We start from the raw sequence: 22,012 nt of genomic DNA, 5'->3' as shown, positions 1-22,012 counted from the left end.
TAAGATTCAATTCTATGATATGGTGGTCATTGGCTCCATTGTGCCTATGCATGATGAATGTAGAAATTGTTATATATTTCATGTCATTAAAAACCCTGGTTTAAAATACACATAGGCAGTGTGTCTGCTAAAGCTATAAATAAGGTTTTGTAAGAGTGAGGTAATCATTCATTCCAACCACTTACTTGATAACAGATGAAGGGCTAATGGGACATTGCTTATATTTTGGATCATTCCCTGGAGCGTAGATAATTTATGGGTGATTGTATTTAGTCCTGGCTATGCTGGTTGTGGATCTTAATGGAATCAGATGATGTAATTAATGGAAAGAGCCAGGTCTGTCTGTAGTTTTGCAGTCTGTTATAAGATTTAAAGTTGAACAGCAGTCTGACCAGACAGAAGTGAATTGGATCTGCTCTTGAAAGCATCTCTACCAAAAGTTTCTACACAGGTAAACAAGTAATCTGTTTAATTAACTTTATTTATGAGTAGGTACAGTGGGTTGGTGCCAAGGTTCGCATTTATCAGGACTTGACGGTGGAACTGGCAAAGCAGCGAGGGGCTTTCAGTCGAGTGAAGGCGGCATTGTACGACAGTGGAGTGCGGTTTGGAGTTGTGTATCCAGCAAAGCCAAGGGTGACCTACAACTACTGACACTTTTATTTTGAGATGGTGGAGGCGGCGGAGGCATTTATGAAGGCAGAAGGCTTGGGGCGGAAGTAAAGAGCGGGAGAATGTATATATGTAACTTAGAATAATGTACTTTCTTCATGCTGTTATAGAGGTCAAAGTTTTTTGTTGCTGTTCTTTGTTACTTTGATAATGGTCTTACTTCATGCTGTTAGAGGTTAAAAGTTCTTTTTTGTTGTTTGTTGCTGTTCTTTGTAGCTTTGAATAATATTCGTACTTCATGCTGTTATAGAGGTGTTAGAACCTGCCTGCTTACCATTGGCTGGGGACTAATGACAATCCCACAATCCTGTGGGAGTATGAGCTTCCACAATCCAGTGGGAGTATCAGCAGACTCCCTGTATAAGTAAAGCTGGCCAATTTGGAACCAGCAGGAAGGAGTAAGCAGCAAGTGAGGTTGCTTATATTATTGTAAATAAATGTTCTTTCTTTGTATCCTTGAAACTCGTGCTGGATTCTTCGTGGCCCTCACAAAACTGGCGACGAGGGTTAAAGTGAATAGCTGTCTACAGTGCTGAAGCCATCTCCCTGTATTTTTGTTGGATACAGGTTGGAAGTTGTTTTCTATTGCACCATGCCTCTGTACGGACGTTTGGATGTCTTTGATGCTGCGCTGGAAAGCTGGAACCAGTATGCACAATGGATGCGTTACTATTTCCAGGCAAACAATATCACCGAAAACGAGCGCCATGTGGTCATATTGCTCACCGCCTGCGGCCCGCATAAGTTTGGGATGATTAGGAGCCTTACGTACCCAGTTGCGCCGGACACCAAAACGTTTGATGAACTTGTGAATTTAGTGGGGCAGCATTTTAACCCAACCCCGTCCACGATAGTCCAACATTACCGGTTTACACCGCTAAGAGGACCCAAGGAGAATCCCTTGCCGACTTTCTATCCAGGCTACGCAGGATTGCGGAGTACTGTGACTATGGTGAGACCTTGTCAGAAATGTTACGTGACCGTTTGGTTTGCGGTACTAACAATGCGGCCACCCAGAGAAAATTGTTAGCTCAGCCAACATTGACGTTTCAACAGGCCATTCAAATAGTATTGTCCCGAGAGAGCGCAGAACGAGGAGTGCAGGAGATACAGGGAATGGAAGTGCATGCCTTGTGGCGCAACCCTTTCCGTCCGTAAACGTCCCCCCGCACTCCTGCGGTACCAAGGGCGAGACAACATCCGGAACGACGCCAGTGGACGTCGGTCATTCCTCCGCGAAGGGAGCCTTCTCCAGAACCAATGGATGAGGAGCCATGTCCGTGTAAGAATTGTAGGCGGCGACCCTGTCGCGGACGCCAATCCTGGTGGCACCAGAGGCTCCGGCATTCCGACCGAAACTGGGACCAGCCCAGGGGCCGTACCTTCCATGTGGATGAACCTGCGGCGACTACCCCCTAGGACGCGGAGACGGAGGACAACTGCCTGCAGCTGCATTGTGTGGCAGCTCCCCGTGTGGCCCCCATTAAGGTGACAGTATGGGTCAATGGTCACCCGCTGGACACCGGGGCAGCGGTGTCCGTGATCGCCCAGAGGACATTCGACCGCATCAAGCAGGGTATACAGACCCTTACATTAACCGACACACAGGCCAGGTTGGCCACCTACACGGGGAAACCATTGGACATTGCAGGAACTACGATGACCCCTGTTGTTTATGGACGCCAGGAGGGGCGTTTCCTACTTATCGTGGTGCGCGGCCATGGGCCCAGCCTGTTGGGTCGGGACTGGTTGCGCCATTTGCGTTTGCAGTGGCAGCACATCCTCCAAAAGTTTCTGGAGGGTTGACTGAGGTGCTAGGACGATGCCCAGATGTATCCCAGCCTGGTTTGGGAAAAATAAAAGGAGCCGTAGCCTGTATCCAAGTCGAACCAGGAGCCACGCCGCGCTATTTCTGGGCTCGCCCGGTGCCTTACGCCTTGCTCGAGAAGGTAGAAGGGGAGCTCACTCGTTTGGAAACTTTGGGTATTAGCAGGCCCTTCCGCTTCGCTGACTGGGCAGCATCAATTGTACCTGTTATGAAGCCAGATGCCACAGTTCACTTGTGTGGCGACTATAAACGTAGTGAATACGGCTTCCCGACTCGACCAATATTCAATGCCTCGCATAGAGGATCTCTACGCGAAACTTGCAGGCGGACTCTCGTTCACAAAATTAGATATGAGTCACGCCTACCTACAGTTGGAGCTGGACCCTGCGTCCCGACCATATGTAACGAATAATACACACCGGGGCCTATATGAATATACACGTTTGCTCTTTGGAGTATCCTCTGCCTGCGCTATTTTTCAACGCGTTATGGAGGGCATTTTGAGAGGTTTACCGCGTGTCACTGTCTACTTGGATGGCGTTTTGATCACAGGGACGTCAGAGCAGGAACATTTGGAAAATATGGAGGCTGTCCTTAGACGCTTTTCGGAGGCTGGAGTCCGTTTATGTCGCACAAAGTGCGTCTTTCAGGCGAAGGAAGTAGTCTACCTGGGTTATCGGGTGGACCGCGAGGGTCTGCACCCCGTCGCAGAGAAGGTGCACGCGATTCAACAGGCCCCCGCCCCGACTGACACTTCACATCTTAATTCTTTTCTCGGCCTCGTAATCTATTACGGGAAGTTCCTCCCCAATCTGGCAACTACGCTGGCCCCGTTGCATCTTCTGCTAAATAAAAATCACACCTGGGTTTGGTGTCAGCCGCAAGAAACCGTTTTCCGGCGGGTAAAACAACAATTGTCGTCGTCTGGGTTACTAACCCACTATGAAGCCTTTGCTCGTCACATGTGATGCATCCCCGTATGGTATTGGGGCCGTCCGGTCCCACAAGATGGGGAACGGGGCCGAGCGGCCGACAGCTTTTGCCTCCCGCACATTGACTGCAGCGGAAACAAAGTACGCGCAGATCAAGAAGGAGGACCTGGCAGTGGTCTTCGCGGTGAAACGTTTCCACCAGTACGTGTATGGCCGCCACTTCACTATCGTGACTGATCATAAGCCTCTGCTGGGACTTTTCAGAGAGGATAAGCCAATACCACCCATTGCTTCTGCACGATCCAGCGCTGGGCTTTGTTGCTCGCTGCATACGAGTATTCTCTGGAGCACAAACCAGGAACGCAGATAGCGAATGCCGACGCACTGAGCCGATTGCCTTTATTGACAGGCCCCATGTCGACCCCCAAATTTGCAACCCTAAATTTTATGGACACCTTGCCTGTCACGGCATCACAAATCCGTGAGTGGACCCAGACGGAGCCAGTCCTGTCAAAGGTTCGACACAGTCCTGTATGGTGGGCAGCATAGACAGCTCCCAGGAGAGTTGCGGGCATTTTCCTCCAAGCTGGCAGAATTCAGCGTGGAAGACGGCGTCTTGTGGGGGACGCGTGTGATTGTCCCAGAAAAAGGACAGGAGCTGATACTAAGAGACTTGCACAATGGGCATCCAGGTGTGACCAAAATGAAAATGTTGGCCCGGAGTTATGTTTGGTGGCCAGGCCTCGACGCCGACATTGAGAAGGTGGCCCAAAGCTGCTCCATTTGCCAGGAGCATCAGAAGCTTCTGCCGGCCGCGCCCCTACATCACTGGGAATGGCCAGGGCGGCCTTGGGCGTGCTTGCATGTGGATTTCGCCGGCCCTTTTCAAGGATCCATGTTCCTTTTATTAATTGACGCCCAGTCAAAATGGGTAGAGGTGCATAAGATGCAGGGGACAACGCCCTGCTCAACAATTTATATCAAAATATAAATTTTACAACAAAATGTCACCTAGTTGGCTGGTTACTAGATCATAAATGTACAAATGATCAAACAGGATTAGTCCACATGGCCTCCCCGAGGTGCTGGTCACGGATAACGACACTCCATTCACCAGTTAGGAGTTTGCGAGGTTCATGAAGATGAACAGCATACGGCATATCCGCACTGCCCCTTACCACCAGGCTTCAAATGGGTTGGCAGAGCGCGCAGTGCAGACATCAAACGAGGCCTAAAGAAGCAGTCTTCCGGGTCAATGGACACGAGACTGGCTCGCTTGTTGTTTTCATATAGGACCCCCATGCGGTGACTGCAGAACTCCAAAGGGCCGGAGACTTCGCACCCGCCTTGGTATGGTTTTCCCGGACATCGGCGCAAATGTACTCTGCACACAGGAACGGCAGGGACAGGGGTTTTCCTCAGCATCGGCCGATTCGGCAGTTTGCGCCCGGTGACCCAGTGTTCATTCGCAATTTTGCTGGTGGTACCCAGTGGGTCCCTGGCGTAATCTTTCGCCAAACGGACCCTATATCTTACCAGGTGCAAGCCCAGGGTCGTCTCCAGCGCAAACATGTAGACCACGTTCGGTCCAGAAGGCTATCCCTTCCAAAGATTCCCCGCCCCCGGAGCTCATTTCAACAGCCGCAGAGACCAGAGACAATGGAAAGTAGTCCTCACAATCTTCCTCTGGTGCCTCATTCAAAGCCTACGCAGGTCGTTACAGAACCGCGTGGAGATAGAGACGCCGAGATGACAGAGGCAGTAGACTCCGACTCCGAGATGGAGACACAGGACGCATCAGAGGGGGACTCCTCGGGCCCACGGGCCGTGGATGTACAACCGTTACGCCGTTCATCACGGAAGCGCCGGTCTACGTCTCGTTACACGCCGCCCGATCCAGCGCCTCGTGCAAATGGTGTCCGGCCTGCGGCAAAACGAGTCCGACGCCCTCCTTCGCCAGGGTCTTCGGTGGATTCCTTGGACTTTGCAGGGGCAGGGATTTCATAGATAGAATTTACAGTGCAGAAGGAAGCCATTCGGCCCATCGAGTCTGCACCGGCTCTTGGAAAGAGCACCCCATCCAAGGTCAACACCTCCACCCTATCCCCATAACCCAGTAACCCCACCCAACACTAAGGGCAATTTTGGACACTAAGGGCAATTTATCATGGCCAATCCACCTAACCTGCACATCTTTGGACTGTGGGAGGAAACCGGAGCACCCGGTGAAAACCCACGCACACACGGGGAGAACGTGCAGACTCCGCACAGACAGTGACCCAAGCCAGAATCGAACCTGGGACCCTGGAGCTGTGAAGCAATTGTGCTATCCACAATGCTACCATGCTGCCCCAAATGTTATAACCTGCCTGCTTACCATTGGCTGGGGACCAATGACAATCCCACAATCCTGTGGGAGTATGAGCTTCGCCAATGAGGCGGGCGGAGAAATCATTAGCAGACTTCCTGTATAAATAAAGCTGGCCAGTTTGGAACTACAGGAAGGAATAAGCAGCAAGCGAGGTTGCTGCTGTTGTGTATATATATGTTATTGTAAATAAATGTTATTTCTTTGTATCCTTGAAACTTGTGCTGGATTCTTCGTGGCCCTCACAAAAAGAGGTTAAAGTTTTTTGCTGCTGTTCTTTGTAACTTTGAATAATAGCTGTACTTCATGCTGTTTTAGAGGTTAAAAGTTTTTTTGTGTTGCTGTTCTTTGTAGCGATGTTTTTGTATGAAAAGCTATGTTTGATTGTTTTTCCTGGGACTGGGTGGGAGGGAGGAAAGGCCTGAGCAGGGACCCCCCACACTAGCTAACTTAAGTCAGCTGGTGAAAGGGTATATTGTGGGGGAGGGACTGCAGTGGAGCCTGGTTCCAATGGGCCCAGGAGGCGGGAAATGGGGGAGGGGGGGGGGGGGGGGGGGGGAGGGGATCGATACTGGGTGAGGTTTCTTCGTGAGGGAGTATAGGTTCTGGGAGGGAGGGATGTGGTTTGATGCTAATAATGGATAGGGACAGGTCAGGCTCAGTGGGTAGGGCCCGAATTTATGATGATGGCGGATAAACAGGAAGGTGGCTAGGATTAAGAAGCTGCTATTGCTGAGAGGACAGTCATGGGGGTTGGGTCACCTAAATTTATTGTATTATCACTGGGTGGCGAATGCTGAGAACGTGAGGGGCTGGCTTAGAGGGGGGAGGGGGCTCCCAGTGGGTTAGATTGGAGGAGAATCAATGCAGGGGGTTGGGATTAAGGGCATTGGCAACAACGCCACTCCCCATGGCCCAGGGGAAATATTCAGGGAGTCTGGTGGTAGTGGTGACGCTGAAGATCTGGAGGCAGTTGCACCAGCACTTTAGGTTGTCGGCAGGTTCAAGGGAAATGCTGATTTGAGGAGATCATAGATTCCAGCCAGGATGGTGAGATGGGAATTTTTGGAGATAGGAGGTGAGGATAGTTAGAGTATTAAAGGACTTGTTTCTGGGAGGCCGGTTTGTGATGTTGGAGGAGCTGGGGAACCTCTCCAGTTCCCATTGAAGTCCCGCATCCCCCATTCTAATGAATTTGTTCTGTACTTGGAAAGCCTTTATATCTTTCCTGGAAAGTGGTGTCCAGAATTGAACATTACTCTAGCTGAGACCTAACCAGTGATTTATAAACATCTAACATTACGGTCTATATTTTGACTATTAATAAAGCCAAAGATGCCATTTTCTTTCAACATAATTTCCTTAGTTTGGTCCTGCCACCTACAAGCATTTATGTAAATAAACCTACTATTCCTGCACTTGTTTAAAATTTTACCAAGTTTATATAGCCTCTCTGGATTGAAGTGATTCATTTTGTTAGGATCAATCTTCCATCTGTTAAATTTCATCTACCATGTGTCTGCTCTCTTCTTCACTCCTGTAATCCGTTACTATCTCTCTGACTGTTCATTACATTTCCAAGTTTCATATCATGGGCAAACTTTGTAATTTTGCCTGTTTATTGCCAGGTCTAGGTCATTAATATAAAATGGCAGAGCTTCTAACATCACTGTAGACTTCCCAGTCTTAAAAACAACTGATCTCGTGGCTCTTCAAGGCAATAACGGCAAAAAGGAACATTGACTGGGTTATTATTCGTAAGGCCAGACGATGGGAGCAAGAATTCAAATCTCAGCTTGACAGCTGGAATATAAAACTTGTCTCAGCAATGGTGACTGTGGCAACTGTCACCATTTGTTGTAAAAACCCATCTGGTTCACTCATGTGAACATTGCTTTCAGGGAAGGAAATCTGCCCTCCTTACCCGGTCTGGCCTACATTCCAGATTCACAGCAATGTTGTTGACTCTTAGCTGAAATGGTCCAGCAAAACACTCAGTTCAAGGGCAATTAGGGATGGGTGAGAAATGGAGCAACAAACACATCCCGTTAAAAAATAAAGGAAAAAAATAATTCCAAATTATTGACATAGTGCTTGTCATGATATTCAAACACACACATCATGATAGACACACCAACAGCCAAATCAGAACACACAACACCACAACCAATCACAGACAAAGGCAGGAACCATATAAAAGCACAAACACGACACTTGGTGGACAGTATTAGCTGGAGACAAGGACAAGGACAGACCTGTTACACGACACACTCAGGGAGACAGCACGTGCAGAGTATCCAGAACAAACTGTATATAAGAGTTAAAATAAAATAGAGTTGTACCACATACAACTGTGTTGGCTCATCTGTGCACCAGAGCACCCAACACCACAGTGCTTAACCTTGTCGATCTAAATGTTATCATTGTTTTGTCGAATGCCTCCTACGGGATCAGACTGACCCAGGGATTAGTGTTTTCAGTACAAGAGGTTGTAACAATGGGGATTGAAAGTGGATAAAGAATGATGGAACTCTGAACCCTCTGGCTAAACACAGTTGAGAAACAACATCAATCCAGAGATATTATAATCATTTGGTTGGACGATAAAGGATGAAGACATAGATTCATAGAATCCCTAAAGTGCAGAAGGAGGCCATTTGGCACATCGAGTCTGCACTGATCCTCCAAAAGAGCACTCCACTCATCCGCCCTATCGCTTCAACCTTGTAACCCCACCCCAGCCTTTAGACACTAAGGGGCAATTTATCATGGCCAATTCACCTAAACTGCTCATCTTTGAACTTTGGAAGGAAACCTGAGCACCTGGAGGAAACTCACAGACATGGGGAGAACGTGCAAACTCCATGCAGACAGTCACGCGAGGTTAGAATCAAACCTGGGTCCCTGGCACTGGAGGGTTGAACTGTAATGTGTAAATCTCCCACCATGAAGGATGTTGGCCCTGAATATGTTCAGGTTAATATAATCTCCAGGTACTTGAGAGTTCATTCCTACAGGCTGTATCTTCTGTAATGTTACAAAGCTCACTTTTCCAATGCCTTGCACTGCTTTTCTGGGTTAAAGACCCTACCGTAGAGCATCTGTGTGAAAACAGTGGAAGACAATAAAAAGAATGAATGTCTCCATGAGGAATATTTAACCTCTCTGTTCTGCTTCATCCGCCCAAGATTGAAACTCTTCGGAATAACCACTACGCCACGTTGCACCTGATAGCGCAGGGCAATTTGAGCTGGGGATTTGTTGTGTTTGTCACCAATCTTTTTCAGCTCCAGATCGTTCAGAACGATGGGGTTTCCTGGGTCGAACCTGTATATATTTGAAAATGAAAAAAAGTAATTGGAAGATCTGTGAGTCTCTCAAAATCTCTCCCCCCACCCCCCACCCTCTAATACCCTCTCTAATGCCTGTGACCCCTCCATCTATTTGTGGAACACTTTTCACCAGAGTGTGGGAGGCAATGTCAGTGAATATTGTTGATGCAGAGGTAGATCAATTCTTAACAAACAAATAGTCAAAGGCTATCGGGGGTTGGTGGAATGTGGAGTTGAAGCCACAATCAGATCAGCCATGATCTTTTCAAATGATGCATTTGGCCTACTCCAAATGTGTACGTTCACATGTATCTAATGTTGGAAAATGAAAATAATCTCAATCATAATGGAGTTGGGTAATTCAAACCAGGATGCCTGTTAGGTTAAAAGCAAATTACTGCAGATCAGGAATCTGAAACAAAAACATAAAATCCTGGACAATCTCAGCAGGTCTGACAGCACCTGTGGAGAGAGCAGGGAGCCAATGTTTTGGGTATGACAGAGTCATCCAGACAATGTTAGCTCCATTCTCTCTGCACAGAAGATGTCACACCTGCTGAGATTGTCCAGTATTTTCTATTTTTGGCTCAGTTAGAATGCTGGAAGCAGATTGGAGATGGTATAATTTGTCAGTGTCGGCTCTGACTGAAAGCTTGCGTGGATCTCTCCACAAGCACTGCCAAGTTTTTGTTGCTACCTTTATTTACAAACCACAAGCAGCGAGTACATTTCTTGTATTGACCACATGACCACACAACCAGTTTGTTAGTTCAAAAGACAAGTTTATTATTAAACACAAGACTTATCTCTATGTGCAATGATACACTTTAAACTACACCTATCAACTAAGATGACCTTTACTTAACTTCTGGATGACCGGCTCGGTGCTGGTAGATAAGGTCTTTATCTGAGTCCCCACGTGTGTCGGCTGGAAGTTGTCAGGTTCGTCTCGGCTGCAGCTCGTCTCTCTCAGGTAGCGATCGTGGGTCTTGAACTTGGCTGATCGTTATGCTGCAGTTGGTGTGGGCACAGGCCGATCCCAAAAGAGACCGATCCCTAGTGCGCAGGGCCTCTTACCCTTCTCCCCTTTTGGGCGGGGTTAACTCAGGATCCAATGGATCGATAGGGTCTCGATCACCCTGATCGATTCTGGCCAATTAGGCACGGCAACCTAGATAGCTGGGCGGATCCTAGTTACCATTGTCCCAAGTACATATGTCTTTCCAAATAAGGGGAGGCGGCGCCGGTGAGTCTGCTATTGTTGCGATTCCTTAGTTTGAGTCTATTGTCCTGGCAAAATCGGTGATTGACCTTTAACAGGTGCAAGTTTGAGTTCGGTCTGGTTTTCCTTTGCCCAATACACAGGGGCTGTGTACTGTCTGTATCCCAACTTGACCACAATTCCCATTATCCTTTGCGGGCGGCCATTTTAAATGGTCACATAGCCATCCTCTTGATCCTGAACGCATCGACACTTAAGTGCAATGACTTAGACCAGGCCTTTGAGATTGGCCAATAAGAGTTCACTGATTAGTGGCCCAATCAGGGAACCTCTTCTCTGTATATAACAGAGTGTCAGATCCTCTGCACTCCCACTGTAGACAGCAAGCTCAATGCACCTGGTCGTACGGCTGTTGGTTTTGTTAATAAAAGGAATTCTAGTGAAGGGACCTCTGCCTCCGTGGACTTATTACAGTGGCGACGAGGAAAACGGAATTACCCAAAATAACCTGCTCATTATCAGCTGCTTATTGAGGGTAAGCCACTGACAGGCAAAATACCTTTATTTAGGAAGTTGGATTCTTTTGACCTTGCAGCGGAAGACGGGGCCCAATATGTAAAGCAGATGAAGTACTTTTTCAGAGCGAACGATATAGTTCCGGATAAAAAGCAATGGATCATTGTGCTGACTGCGTGTGGGCCGGCAGCTTTTGCCATTATGCACAGTCTCACTTTTCCGGAGGCACCGGACACAAAAACTTTCCAGGAATTGACGGACTTAGTAAAAAGTACTGTCATAATATCCACTCATGTATATAATGAGATGCAGACGGGCAGTGATTGACACACAGCGGCTGTCAGGACAGGGGCTGTTTAGCACAGGGCTAAATCGCTGGCTTTGAAAGCAGACCAAGGCAGGCCAGCAGCACGGTTCAATTCCCGTACCAGCCTCCCCGAACAGGCGCCCGAATGTGGCGATTAGGGGCTTTTCACAGTAACTTCATTTGAAGCCTACTTGTGACAATAAGCGATTTTCATTTTTCAGGATAACCAATGAACGCACACGACACAACCAATCACCAGACAGGACACCACCACTATAAAGCACACGGCATTAAGACTCTCCCTCTCTACAGAAATTTTGGATCAGAAATTGGCTAGCTGGAAGAAGACAAAGGGTGGCGGTTGATGGGAAATGTTCAGACTGGAGTCCAGTTACTAGTGGTGTACCACAAGGATCTGTTTTGGGGCCACTGCTGTTTGTCATTTTTATAAATGACCTGGAGGAGGGCGTAGAAAGATGGGTGAGTAAATTTGCAGATGACATTAAAGTCGGTGGAGTTGTGGACAGTGCGCAAGGATGTTACAAGTTACAGAGGGACATAGATAAGCTGCAGCGCTGGGCTGAGAGGTGGCAAATGGAGTTTAATGCAGAAAAGTGTGAGGTGATTCATTTTGGAAGGAATAACAGGAAGACAGAGTACTGGGCTAATGGTAAGATTCTTGGCAGTGTGGATGAGCAGAGAGATCTTGGTGTCCACGTACATAGATCCCTGAAAGTTGCCACCCAGGTTGAGAGGGTTTTTAAGAAGGCGTATGGTGTGTTAACTTTTATTGGCAGAGGGATTGAGTTTCGGAGCCATGAGGTCATGTTGCAGCTGTACAAAACTCTGGTGCGGCCGCATTTGGAGTATTGCGTGCAATTCTGGTCGTCGCATTATAGAAAGGATGTGGAAGCAATGGAAAGGGTGCAGAGGAGATTTACCAGAATGTTGCCTGGTATGGAGGGAAGATCTTATGAGGAAAGGCTGAGGGACTTGAGGCTGTTTTCGTTAGCGAGAAGGTTAAGAGGTGACTTAATTGAGGCACACAAGATGATCAGAGGATTGGATAGGGTGGACAGTGGAAGCCTTTTTCCTCGGATGGTGATGTCTAGCACGAGGGGACATAACTTTAAATTGAGGGGAGATAGATATAGGACAGATGCCAGAGGTAGGTTCTTTACTCAGAGAGTAGTAAGGGTGTGGAATGCCCTGCCTGCAACAGTAGCGGACTCGCCAACACTAAGGGCATTCAGATGGTCATTGGATAGACATATGGATGATAAGGGAATAGTGTAGATGGGCTTTAGAGTGGTTTCACAGGTCGGCGCAACATCGAGGGCCGAAGGGCCTGTACTGCGCTGTAATGTCCTATGTTCTATGTTCTAGGACACAGCTCCTGAGAGTGCACAAGCCAGTGAGCACTATCACCATGAAGCAGAGAGTTAGTCTGGTCAAGCCAGTAGGAGGTTATCAGTTAGATTGATAGAGTGTCAACTCACAGCAGACTATGTACAGCAATTGGGAAGTTCAGTGTTGGACCACCTCCTGTGTCAGAAGCCTGTTTTTAGTTTCACTGCATCCAGTTGCAGTCAACGGTGAACCAACTTACTTAACACATCATGGTACCAGAGTGCTATTAATCCTAACGAACCTATCTCGAGTGCATCTGCAACGACCAGCAAGCAGCCATCCAGCGGCATGGAAAGGATCCAGCCTTCTTCGCAACTCCGGATCTCCGGCAACCTCGGCGTCAACTGGAAAGTCTTCAAACAGAAGTTCCTCCTCTACATCGAGGCCTCCGACCTAGAGGCAGCATCGGATGCCAGAAAGATCGCGCTGTTCCTGTCGACTGCCGGGGATCACGCCATCCACATCTATAACTCGCTTACATTTGCCGATGGTGTAGACAAGACAAAGTTCAAGACAGTTCTGCTGAAATTCGACAGCCACTGCGACATTGGAGGTGAATGAGAGCTTTGAACGGTACATCTTCCAACAGAGGCTTCAGAGTAAGGATGAACCTTTTCAATCCTTCTTGACCCATCTCCGCATCCTAGCGCAGTCATGTAATTATGACTCGACGACTGATTCCATGATCCGGGATCAGATCGTTTTTGGGGTCCAGTCAGACTCCCTGCGTGTGCAGCTCCTCAAAATCAAACAGTTGACCCTCTCCGTCGCCATCGAAACGTGCGTTGTCCATGAGCATGCCAGAAATAGTTACTCCCGCATCAGGGTGGCAGAAACTGCAAAACTGGCCTCCCATGAGGCAGAACGGGTGCAGACCATAGCAAAAATGCAAGGTCTGACCATCGAGGAGAGTGGCTGCATCGCGTGCTTTTCTCGGGTCCCCACGCATGCGCGCCATGACTGGGTGGACGATGAGGCCGAAGACCCTGAGGGGCATGTGCGAACGTCGGCCGACCGCACTGCGCATGCGCGATGGCGCACAGAACGTGCTGACGTCAGCGTCATGACGTGTCCGAATTGTGGCTCCGCCCATTTAAAGCGGCAATGTCCAGCCCAAGGCAGGCGATATCTACAGTGTGGAAAGCCTGACCACTATGTGGCCTTCTGCAGGTCCGCTCCACCGAACAACAGCCAGTGATCCCAGCTGCAGCGCTGATGTGTCCACTGCATACACCAAGGCATACAGGATTCTGATCCAGACAGCCCAACGGACCCAGATGCTGACTGCTTCGAGTCTCCATATTGGGTGGGCATCATCACCACACGCGAGTTGGTCTCTACCATGCCTTTCGATCCTCAGTGTGGATCCTGACGACGAGTGGTGTGCCGTCATCACGGTCAACCAGTCTCGCATCCAATTTAAATTGGACACTGGTGCGTCTGCGAATCTCATATCATAGTCGGACCTCGACAGCATCCGACACCAACCTAGCATTCTTCCACCAGCCTGCCAGCTCCTTGGCTACATTGGTAATGTCATAGCTGCCAGTGGGTCATGTCAGCTAGCTGTCTCCCACAAGGAAATCAAGGCGACGTTGAGATTCGAGATCGTCCGGCCTGACAAAGCATCCCTGCTCAGTGCTCGCGCGTGCAAACTCCTAAATCTGGTACAGCGAGTTCATGCCATGTCCTCGACACCGGCGACGGCCTCGCCAATGCGAATCTCCAGGCTGAGATAGACGGCATTCTCACAATACCACAGTGTGTTTGATGGGATGGGCACACTCCCATATCGCTACAAGATATTGCTCAAGCCGAATGCCACCCCAGTCATCCATGCACCACGCTGGGTGCCGGCTCCTCTCAAGGATCATCTGAAAACGCAGCTACGAGAGCTCCAAGACCAGGGCATCATCTCAAAGGTCACGGAACCCACAGACTGGGTCAGCTCCATGGTCTGCATCAAGAAACCCTCTGGCGAACTCTGCATTTGCATTGATCCCAAAGACCTGAATCGCAACATCATGCGAGAGCACTACCCGATCCCGAAGCGAGAAGAATTGACCTGTGAGATGGCTCACGCCAAATTCTTTACCAAGCTGGATGCCTCCCGTGGCTTCTGGCAAATTCAACTGGACAAGTCCAGACGGAAGCTGTGCACTTTTAACACTCGGTTTGGCAGGTATTGCTGCAACCGCATGCCTTTTGGTATCATATCAGCTTCTGAAGTATTTCATTGCATAATGGAGCAAATGATGGAGGGCATCGAGGGGGTGCGAGTCTATGTGGACGACGAGATCATCTGGTCCACGACGCCAGAGGATCACAATGCTCGCCTCAAACAGGTTTTCCAGAGGATTCATGAAAATGGCCTCCAGCTCAACAGAGTTTGGGCGGTCGGCTATCAAGTTTTTAGGTGACCACATTTAACAGCAAGGTGTGCAACCTGACGCCGACAAGGTGCTAGCAATCAATGCCATGAAGACACCAGAGGACAAAAAGGCGGTCCTCCGCTTCCTCGGGATGGTAAATTTTCTTGGAAAATTCATTCCCAACAAGGCATCCCACACCAGGACCCTCCGGCATCTCGTTAAAAAGTCGACAGTGTTCCAGTGACTTCCCGCAGATCAAGCGGAGTGGCCTGAGCTGAAGCTCAGCACAGCCCCAGTACTGGCGTTCTTTGACCCAACAAAGGATACAAGATATCCACAGACGCAAGCCAGGACGGCATTGGGGCGGTGCTCCTCCAGCAAGACGATTCCTCGTCCTGGGCTCCAGTGGCATATACCTCCAGGGCTTTGACTCCGACCGAACAACGGTATGCCCAGATCGAAAAGGAGTGTCTGGGTCTCCTGACAGGAATAGTCAAGTTTCATGACTACGTATACGGTCTGCCGAAGTTCATGGTGGAAACAGACCACGGGCCTTTAGTCCACATAATCCAGAAGGATTTAAATGACATGACACCTCGGCTGCAGCGAATGAATTCTTCTTCGTCTTCGCTGATATGACTTTGAACTCGTTTATACACAGGGCAAGGAGCTGATCATCGCGGATGCCCTATCCCGATCCATCACCATGCTGTGAGAACCGGGCGACTTCATTCGCCACATCGAGGCACACGTGCAGTTGTGTGCCAGCAACGTCACAGCCACTGATGAACGAGTTGTCCAGATATGCGAATAAACTGCCAAAGGTCCTCTACTGCAGCGCGTGATGCAACACCTTGCCCATGGCTGGCAAAAGGGGCAGTGCCCCCAATTCTTCAACATTAAGGACAAGTTAAAGATTGTCAAAGAACAAAGAACAAAGAACAAAGAAATGTACAGCACAGGAACAGGCCCTTCGGCCCTCCAAGCCCGTGCCGACCATACTGCCCGACTAAACTACAATCTTCTACACTTCCTGGGTCCGTATCCTTCTATTCCCATCCTATTCATATATTTGTCAAGATGCCCCTTAAATGTCCCTATCGTCCCTGCCTCCACTACCTCCTCCGGTAGTGAGTTCCAGGCACCCACTACCCTCTGCGTAAAAAACTTGCCTCGTACATCTACTCTAAACTTTGCCCCTCTCACCTTAAACCTATGCCCCCTAGTAATTGACCCCTCTACCCTGGGGAAAAGCCTCTGACTATCCACTCTGTCTATGCCCCTCATAATTTTGTATACCTCTATCAGGTCGCCCCTCAACCTCCTTCGTTCCAGTGAGAACAAACCGAGTTTATTCAATCGCTCCTCATAGCTTATGCCCTCCATACCAGGCAACATTCTGGTAAATCTCTTCTGCACCCTCTCTAAAGCCTCCACATCCTTCTGGTAGTGTGGCGACCAGAATTGAACACTATACTCCAAGTGTGGCCTAACTAAGGTTCTATACAGCTGCAACATGACTTGCCAATTCTTATACTCAATGCCCCGGCCAATGAAGGCAAGCATGCCGTATGCCTTCTTGACTACCTTCTCCACCTGTGTAGCCCCTTTCAGTGATCTGTGGACCTGTACTCCTAGATCTCTTTGACTTTCAATACTCTTGAGGGTTCTACCATTCACTGTATATTCCCTACCTGCATTAGCCCTTCCAAAATGCATTACCTCACATTTGTCCAGGTTAAACTCCATCTGCCATCTCTCCGCCCAAGTCTCCAGACAATCTAAATCCTGCTGTATCCTCAGACAGTCCTCATCGCTATCCGCAATTCCACCAACCTTTGTGTCGTCTGCAAACTTACTAATCAGACCAGTTACATTTTCCTCCAAATCATTTATATATACTACAAAGAGCAAAGGTCCCAGCACTGATCCCTGTGGAACACCACTGGTCACAGCCCTCCAATTAGAAAAGCATCCCTCCATTGCTACCCTCTGCCTTCTATGGCCTAGCCAGTTCTGTATCCACCTTGCCAGTTCACCCCTGATCCCGTGTGACTTCACCTTTTGTACTAGTCTACCATGAGGGACCTTGTCAAAGGCCTTACTGAAGTCCATATAGACAACATCTACTGCCCTACCTGCATCAATCATCTTAGTGACCTCCTCGAAAAACTCTATCAAGTTAGTGAGACACGACCTCCCCTTCACAAAACCGTGCTGCCTCTCACTAATACGTCCATTTGCTTCCAAATGGGAGTAGATCCTGTCTCGAAGAATTCTCTCCAGTAATTTCCCTACCACTGAAGTAAGGCTCACCGGCCTGTAGTTCCCGGGATTATCCCTGCCACCCTTCTTAAACAGAGGAACAACATTGGCTATTCTCCAGTCCTCCGGGACATCCCCTGAAGACAGCGAGGATCCAAAGATTTCTGTCAAGGCCTCAGCAATTTCCTCTCCAGCCTCCTTCAGTATTCTGGGGTAGATCCCATCCGGCCCTGGGGACTTATCTACCTTAATATTTTTTAAGACACCCAACACCTCGTCTTTTTGGATCACAATGTGACCCAGGCTATCTACACCCCCTTCTCCAGACTCAACATCTACCAATTCCTTCTCTTTGGTGAATACTGATGCAAAGTATTCATTTAGTACCTCGCCCATTTCCTCTGGCTCCACACATAGATTCCCTTGCCTATCCTTCAGTGGGCCAACCCTTTCCCTGGCTACCCTCTTGCTTTTTATGTAAGTGTAAAAAGCCTTGGGATTTTCCTTAACCCTATTTGCCAATGACTTTTCATGACCCCTTCTAGCCCTCCTGACTCCCTGCTTAAGTTCCTTCCTACTTTCCTTATATGCCACACAGGCTTCGTCTGTTCCCAGCCTTTTAGCCCTGACAAATGCCTCCTTTTTCTTTTTGACGAGAGGATCCTTCTTAAACTAGATAGAATCGTCATTCCCCAAAGCATGCAAGCCATGGTGCTCAGACAGATCCATGAGGGTCACCTCAAAGAACAAAGAAATGTACAGCACAGGAACAGGCCCTTCGGTCCTCCAAGCCCATGCCGACCATGCTGCCCGACTAAACTACAATCTTCTACACTTCCTGGGTCCGTATCCCTCTATTCCCATCCTATTCATGTATTTGTCAAGATGCCCCTTAAATTTCACTATCGTCCCTGCTTCCACCACCTCCTCCGGTAGCGAGTTCCAGGCACCCACTACCCTCTGCATAAAAAACTTGCCTCGTACATCTACTCTAAACCTTGCCCCTCTCACCTTAAACCTATGCCCCCTAGTAATTGACCCCTCTACCCCGGGGAAAAGCCTCTGACTATCCACTCTGTCTATGCCCCTCATAATTTTGTAGACCTCTATCAGGTCGCCCCTCAACCTCCTTCGTTCCAGTGAGAACAAACCGAGTTTATTCAACCGCTCCTCATAGCTAATGCCCTCCATACCAGGCAACCTTCTGGTAAATCTTTGCCAGATTTACCAGGGTCGAAAAATGTCGATGCAAAGCTCGGCAGGCAGTCTACTGGCCTGGCATCAGCCAGGACATTGCCAACTGCCCAACATGCCAGAAGTTTCAAACAGCTCAACCCAAGGAAACACTGCAACAGCACAAGATCGTGAGTTCTCCATGGTCCAAGGTGGGGATAGACCTCTTTCACGCAAGTGGGCGTGATTACATGCTCTTGGTCAACTACTTCTCCAGCTACCCGGAAGTGGTGAAACTGTCGGACTTCACGTCCAAGTCAGTGATTAAAGCCTGCAAAGAGACGTTTGCCAGGCACGGCATACCACTCGCAGTAACGAGTGACAACGGCCCATGTTTCTACAGCCAAGAGTGGTCCGACTTTGCACGATCCTACCACTTCAGTCACATCACATCCAGTCCCCATTACCCGCAATCAAACGGGAAGATTGAAAAAGGGGTCCATATTGTCAAGTGGTTGCAGCGCAAGGCTGCAGACTCAGCTTCGGACTTCAACCTGACACTGTTGGCATACAGGGCACCCCCTCTGTCGACTGGTTTGTCTCTGGCGCAGCTGCTCATGAACCGCAACTGGAGGACGACTGTTCCAGCCATCCATGTTCCAGACCTTGGCCGCCTCACGGTGCTGCAGAAAGTGCAGCGGTCCAGGGATCAGCAGAAAGTCACGTATGATGCTCATGCCAAGGATCTACCTGTGCTGGCTCCAGCCGATGTTGTTCGTGTCCAGTTGCCTGAGGGAGATTGGTCAGCCCCAGCTATTGTCGTCAGGCAGGCTGCCCCCAGGTCCTTCTTTGTCCAAATGGCTGATGGCTCCATTCTACGGCGCAACAGGAGGGCGCTACAAAAAGTTCCCTGTCCACCGCCTGGTCGCACTTCTCCGCATGTCATCATGCCTCCTCCGGACATCTCGCAACACAAGGCCACTGATCTGGCAGCGATCCCACCGCTCCATGAGGCCACCGATATGGCAGCAATCCCGCCTGTCCAAGTGCCGGCGTTCCCCCCCCCGACAAGAATTTGTCACCCGCCACAAAGACTGAATCTATAGACTTAAATCTTGTAAATTGTGTTCAGTTTGCTCTGTATCTCCACGATAGACACCTTCCCATGTACATATGTTCATTCACTCACCACTTGTATATAATCATGCATGTAGATATATCGCCACGTTCCAAAATTTACTTCAAAAAGGGGAGATGTCATAATATCCACTCGTGTATATAATGAGATGTAGACAGGCAGTGATTGACACACAGGATAACCAATGAACACACACGACACAGAACAATCAATCACCAGACAGGACACCACCACTATAAAGCACACAAGGCATTAAGACTCTCTCTCTCTATACAGGACACAGCTACTGAGATAGTTAGGGTGCACAAGCCAGTGAGCACTATCACCATGAGAGAGTTAGTCTGGTCAAGCCAGTAGAAGGTTATCAGTTAGATTGATAGAGTGTCAACTCACAGCAGGCGGTGCACAGCAATCAGGAAGTTCAATAAAACAGTGTTGGACCATCTCCGGTGTCAGAAGCCTGTTTCTAGTTTCACTGCATCCAGTTGCAGTCAACGTTGAACCAACCTACATAACACATCAAGTACTATGACCCCAAGCCACCTCTGATCCTGTGAAGGTACCTGTTTTACTCAACATTCCGAGACACGGGAGAATCAGTCACTAATGTTTTAACAGGATTTAGACTATTAGCAGAGGCTTGCGCATTTGGACTGATGCAAAATGTCACACTTGGTTGGTGTGCAGAATAAATAATTTTGCAATTTAGCAAACAAGCATTGCAGCTGGCTTTGTCCTTAGAAAAAGCGGGGAGTGGAGCACATGAGTTACAGGGTACTCCGATGGAGGTAGATGCCCACACTAGTGAAACTGAGTTAAGGGACGACCGCTGGGCGATAGACAACTGCATAGCCACCCTCAGGAACAACTCAAATACTGAGGAACCCAGGCCAACTCACAGAACCGCTCCCAAACAAGGGAAAATTAGGACCAGACAGACGGCAGACCCTGCAGCCTTCCACACGGCAAGATATTGCAGTTGTTGCCAGAGATCAGAGCCAGCAAGGAGAAATAGAAGCTCAAAACCAACATTTTGGAGAAGGACACGTAGGCTGGGGTACAGGAGAATGTATACCCTGGCAGCTCAACCTATCTCCGACAAGTTGTTCCTGAGGGTGGCTATGCAGTTGTCTATCGCCCAGCGGTCGTCCCTTAACTAAATTGTGTAAAGATTGTTAAATCAAAACTCATTAAATTAACCATAAGGCTGAACAGACGTCGAACATTAATGGAGGTCGACACGAGAGCAGCCGTATAAGTGATAGTAGAAACAGTATTTAGTAAGATTTGCACTGGACTCCAACCCTTACCCCTAACCAGGACCTCGGCAAAACTAAGGACGTACACAGGGGAACCACTGAGAGAGTTGGGCACAACACATGTACCTGTGGCTGATGGAGAGCAACTGGTTAGGCTGCCTTTAATTGTAGTGGAAGGTTCTCTTGACAAATACATGAATAGGATGGGAATAGAGGGATACGGACCCAGAAAGTGTAGAAGATTGTAGTTTAGTCGGGCAGCATGGTCGGCACGGGCTTGGAGGGCTGAAAGGCCTGTTCCTGTGCTGTACATTTCCTTGTTCTTTGTTTGTTTGTTTGGTACCAAGCTTATTGGGACGAAACTGGCTAAAAGAGATCCAGCTGGATTGGGTAAACATTTTCCAGCTGGAAAATGGTCACCTAAGCGAAGTCCTGTGCATATGTCAGAGGTTTTCCGAGAAGGGCTCGGAACAATAAAGAGAGCAAAGTCGACATTACACGTAGATCCAGAGGCAGTCCCAAAATTCTACCAAGCCCTTTCGGTACCCTTCGAGTTAAGGAAGGAAGTCGATACGGAAATCAAGAGATTGGAGCATGAAGGAATAATAAAACCGGTCCAGTTTGTAGAATTGGTGGCACCCGGGGTGCCTATTCTTATGCCGGACGGCTCAGTCCGCTTTTGTGGAGACTTCAAAAAAATGATTAATCGTTACTCACAACTGGACAAATACCCAATTCCCCAGATTGAGGATTTATATGCTCTTATTAGGATGGGTGGATTGGCCATGATAAATTGCCCTTAGTGTTCAAAATTGCACTTAGTGTTGGGTGGGATTACTGGGTTATGGGGATAGGGTGGAGGTGTGACCTTGGGTAGGGTGCTCTTTCCAAGAGCTGGTGCAGACTCGATGGGCCGAATGGCCTCCTTCTGCACTGTAAATTCTATGATAATCTATGATAATCTATTCTCAAAGCTGGATGTGAGCCATGCATATCTACAGCAGAAGCTGGACGAAGAGTCACAAAAATTCTCAACGATCAACACCCTGAAGGGCCTTTTTCAGTATACAAGATTACCCTTCTGGGTCTTGTCAGCATGTGCGATATTCCAGAGGACAATGGAGGATATATTACAAGGGTTACCACAGATCGCCATTTACCTGGACAAACTCCTCATTATGGGAAAAACAAGGGCAGAACAACTGCAAAACCTGGAGG

The 22,012-nt window shown here is 48.6% G+C and overlaps 1 protein-coding gene across 1 annotated transcript in view; it reads right to left on the bottom strand.

Moving 5' to 3' along the window:
- Positions 1-22,012, bottom strand: part of LOC140396084 (aldo-keto reductase family 1 member C1-like) — a 78,077-nt gene that overhangs the window by 10,239 nt on the left and 45,826 nt on the right. The window contains exon 5 of the mRNA XM_072484181.1: positions 8,962-9,127. Within this exon, the coding sequence (XP_072340282.1) occupies positions 8,962-9,127 (166 nt within the window). The remainder of the gene's footprint in view (positions 1-8,961; positions 9,128-22,012) is intronic.

The sequence above is a fragment of the Scyliorhinus torazame genome, chromosome 19 (assembly GCF_047496885.1).
Source record: "Scyliorhinus torazame isolate Kashiwa2021f chromosome 19, sScyTor2.1, whole genome shotgun sequence".
In the NCBI taxonomy this organism is placed as follows: Eukaryota; Metazoa; Chordata; class Chondrichthyes; order Carcharhiniformes; family Scyliorhinidae; genus Scyliorhinus; species Scyliorhinus torazame.
Note: the sequence above shows the minus strand (reverse complement) of the source record. Positions and strands in the feature narration are given on the sequence as shown.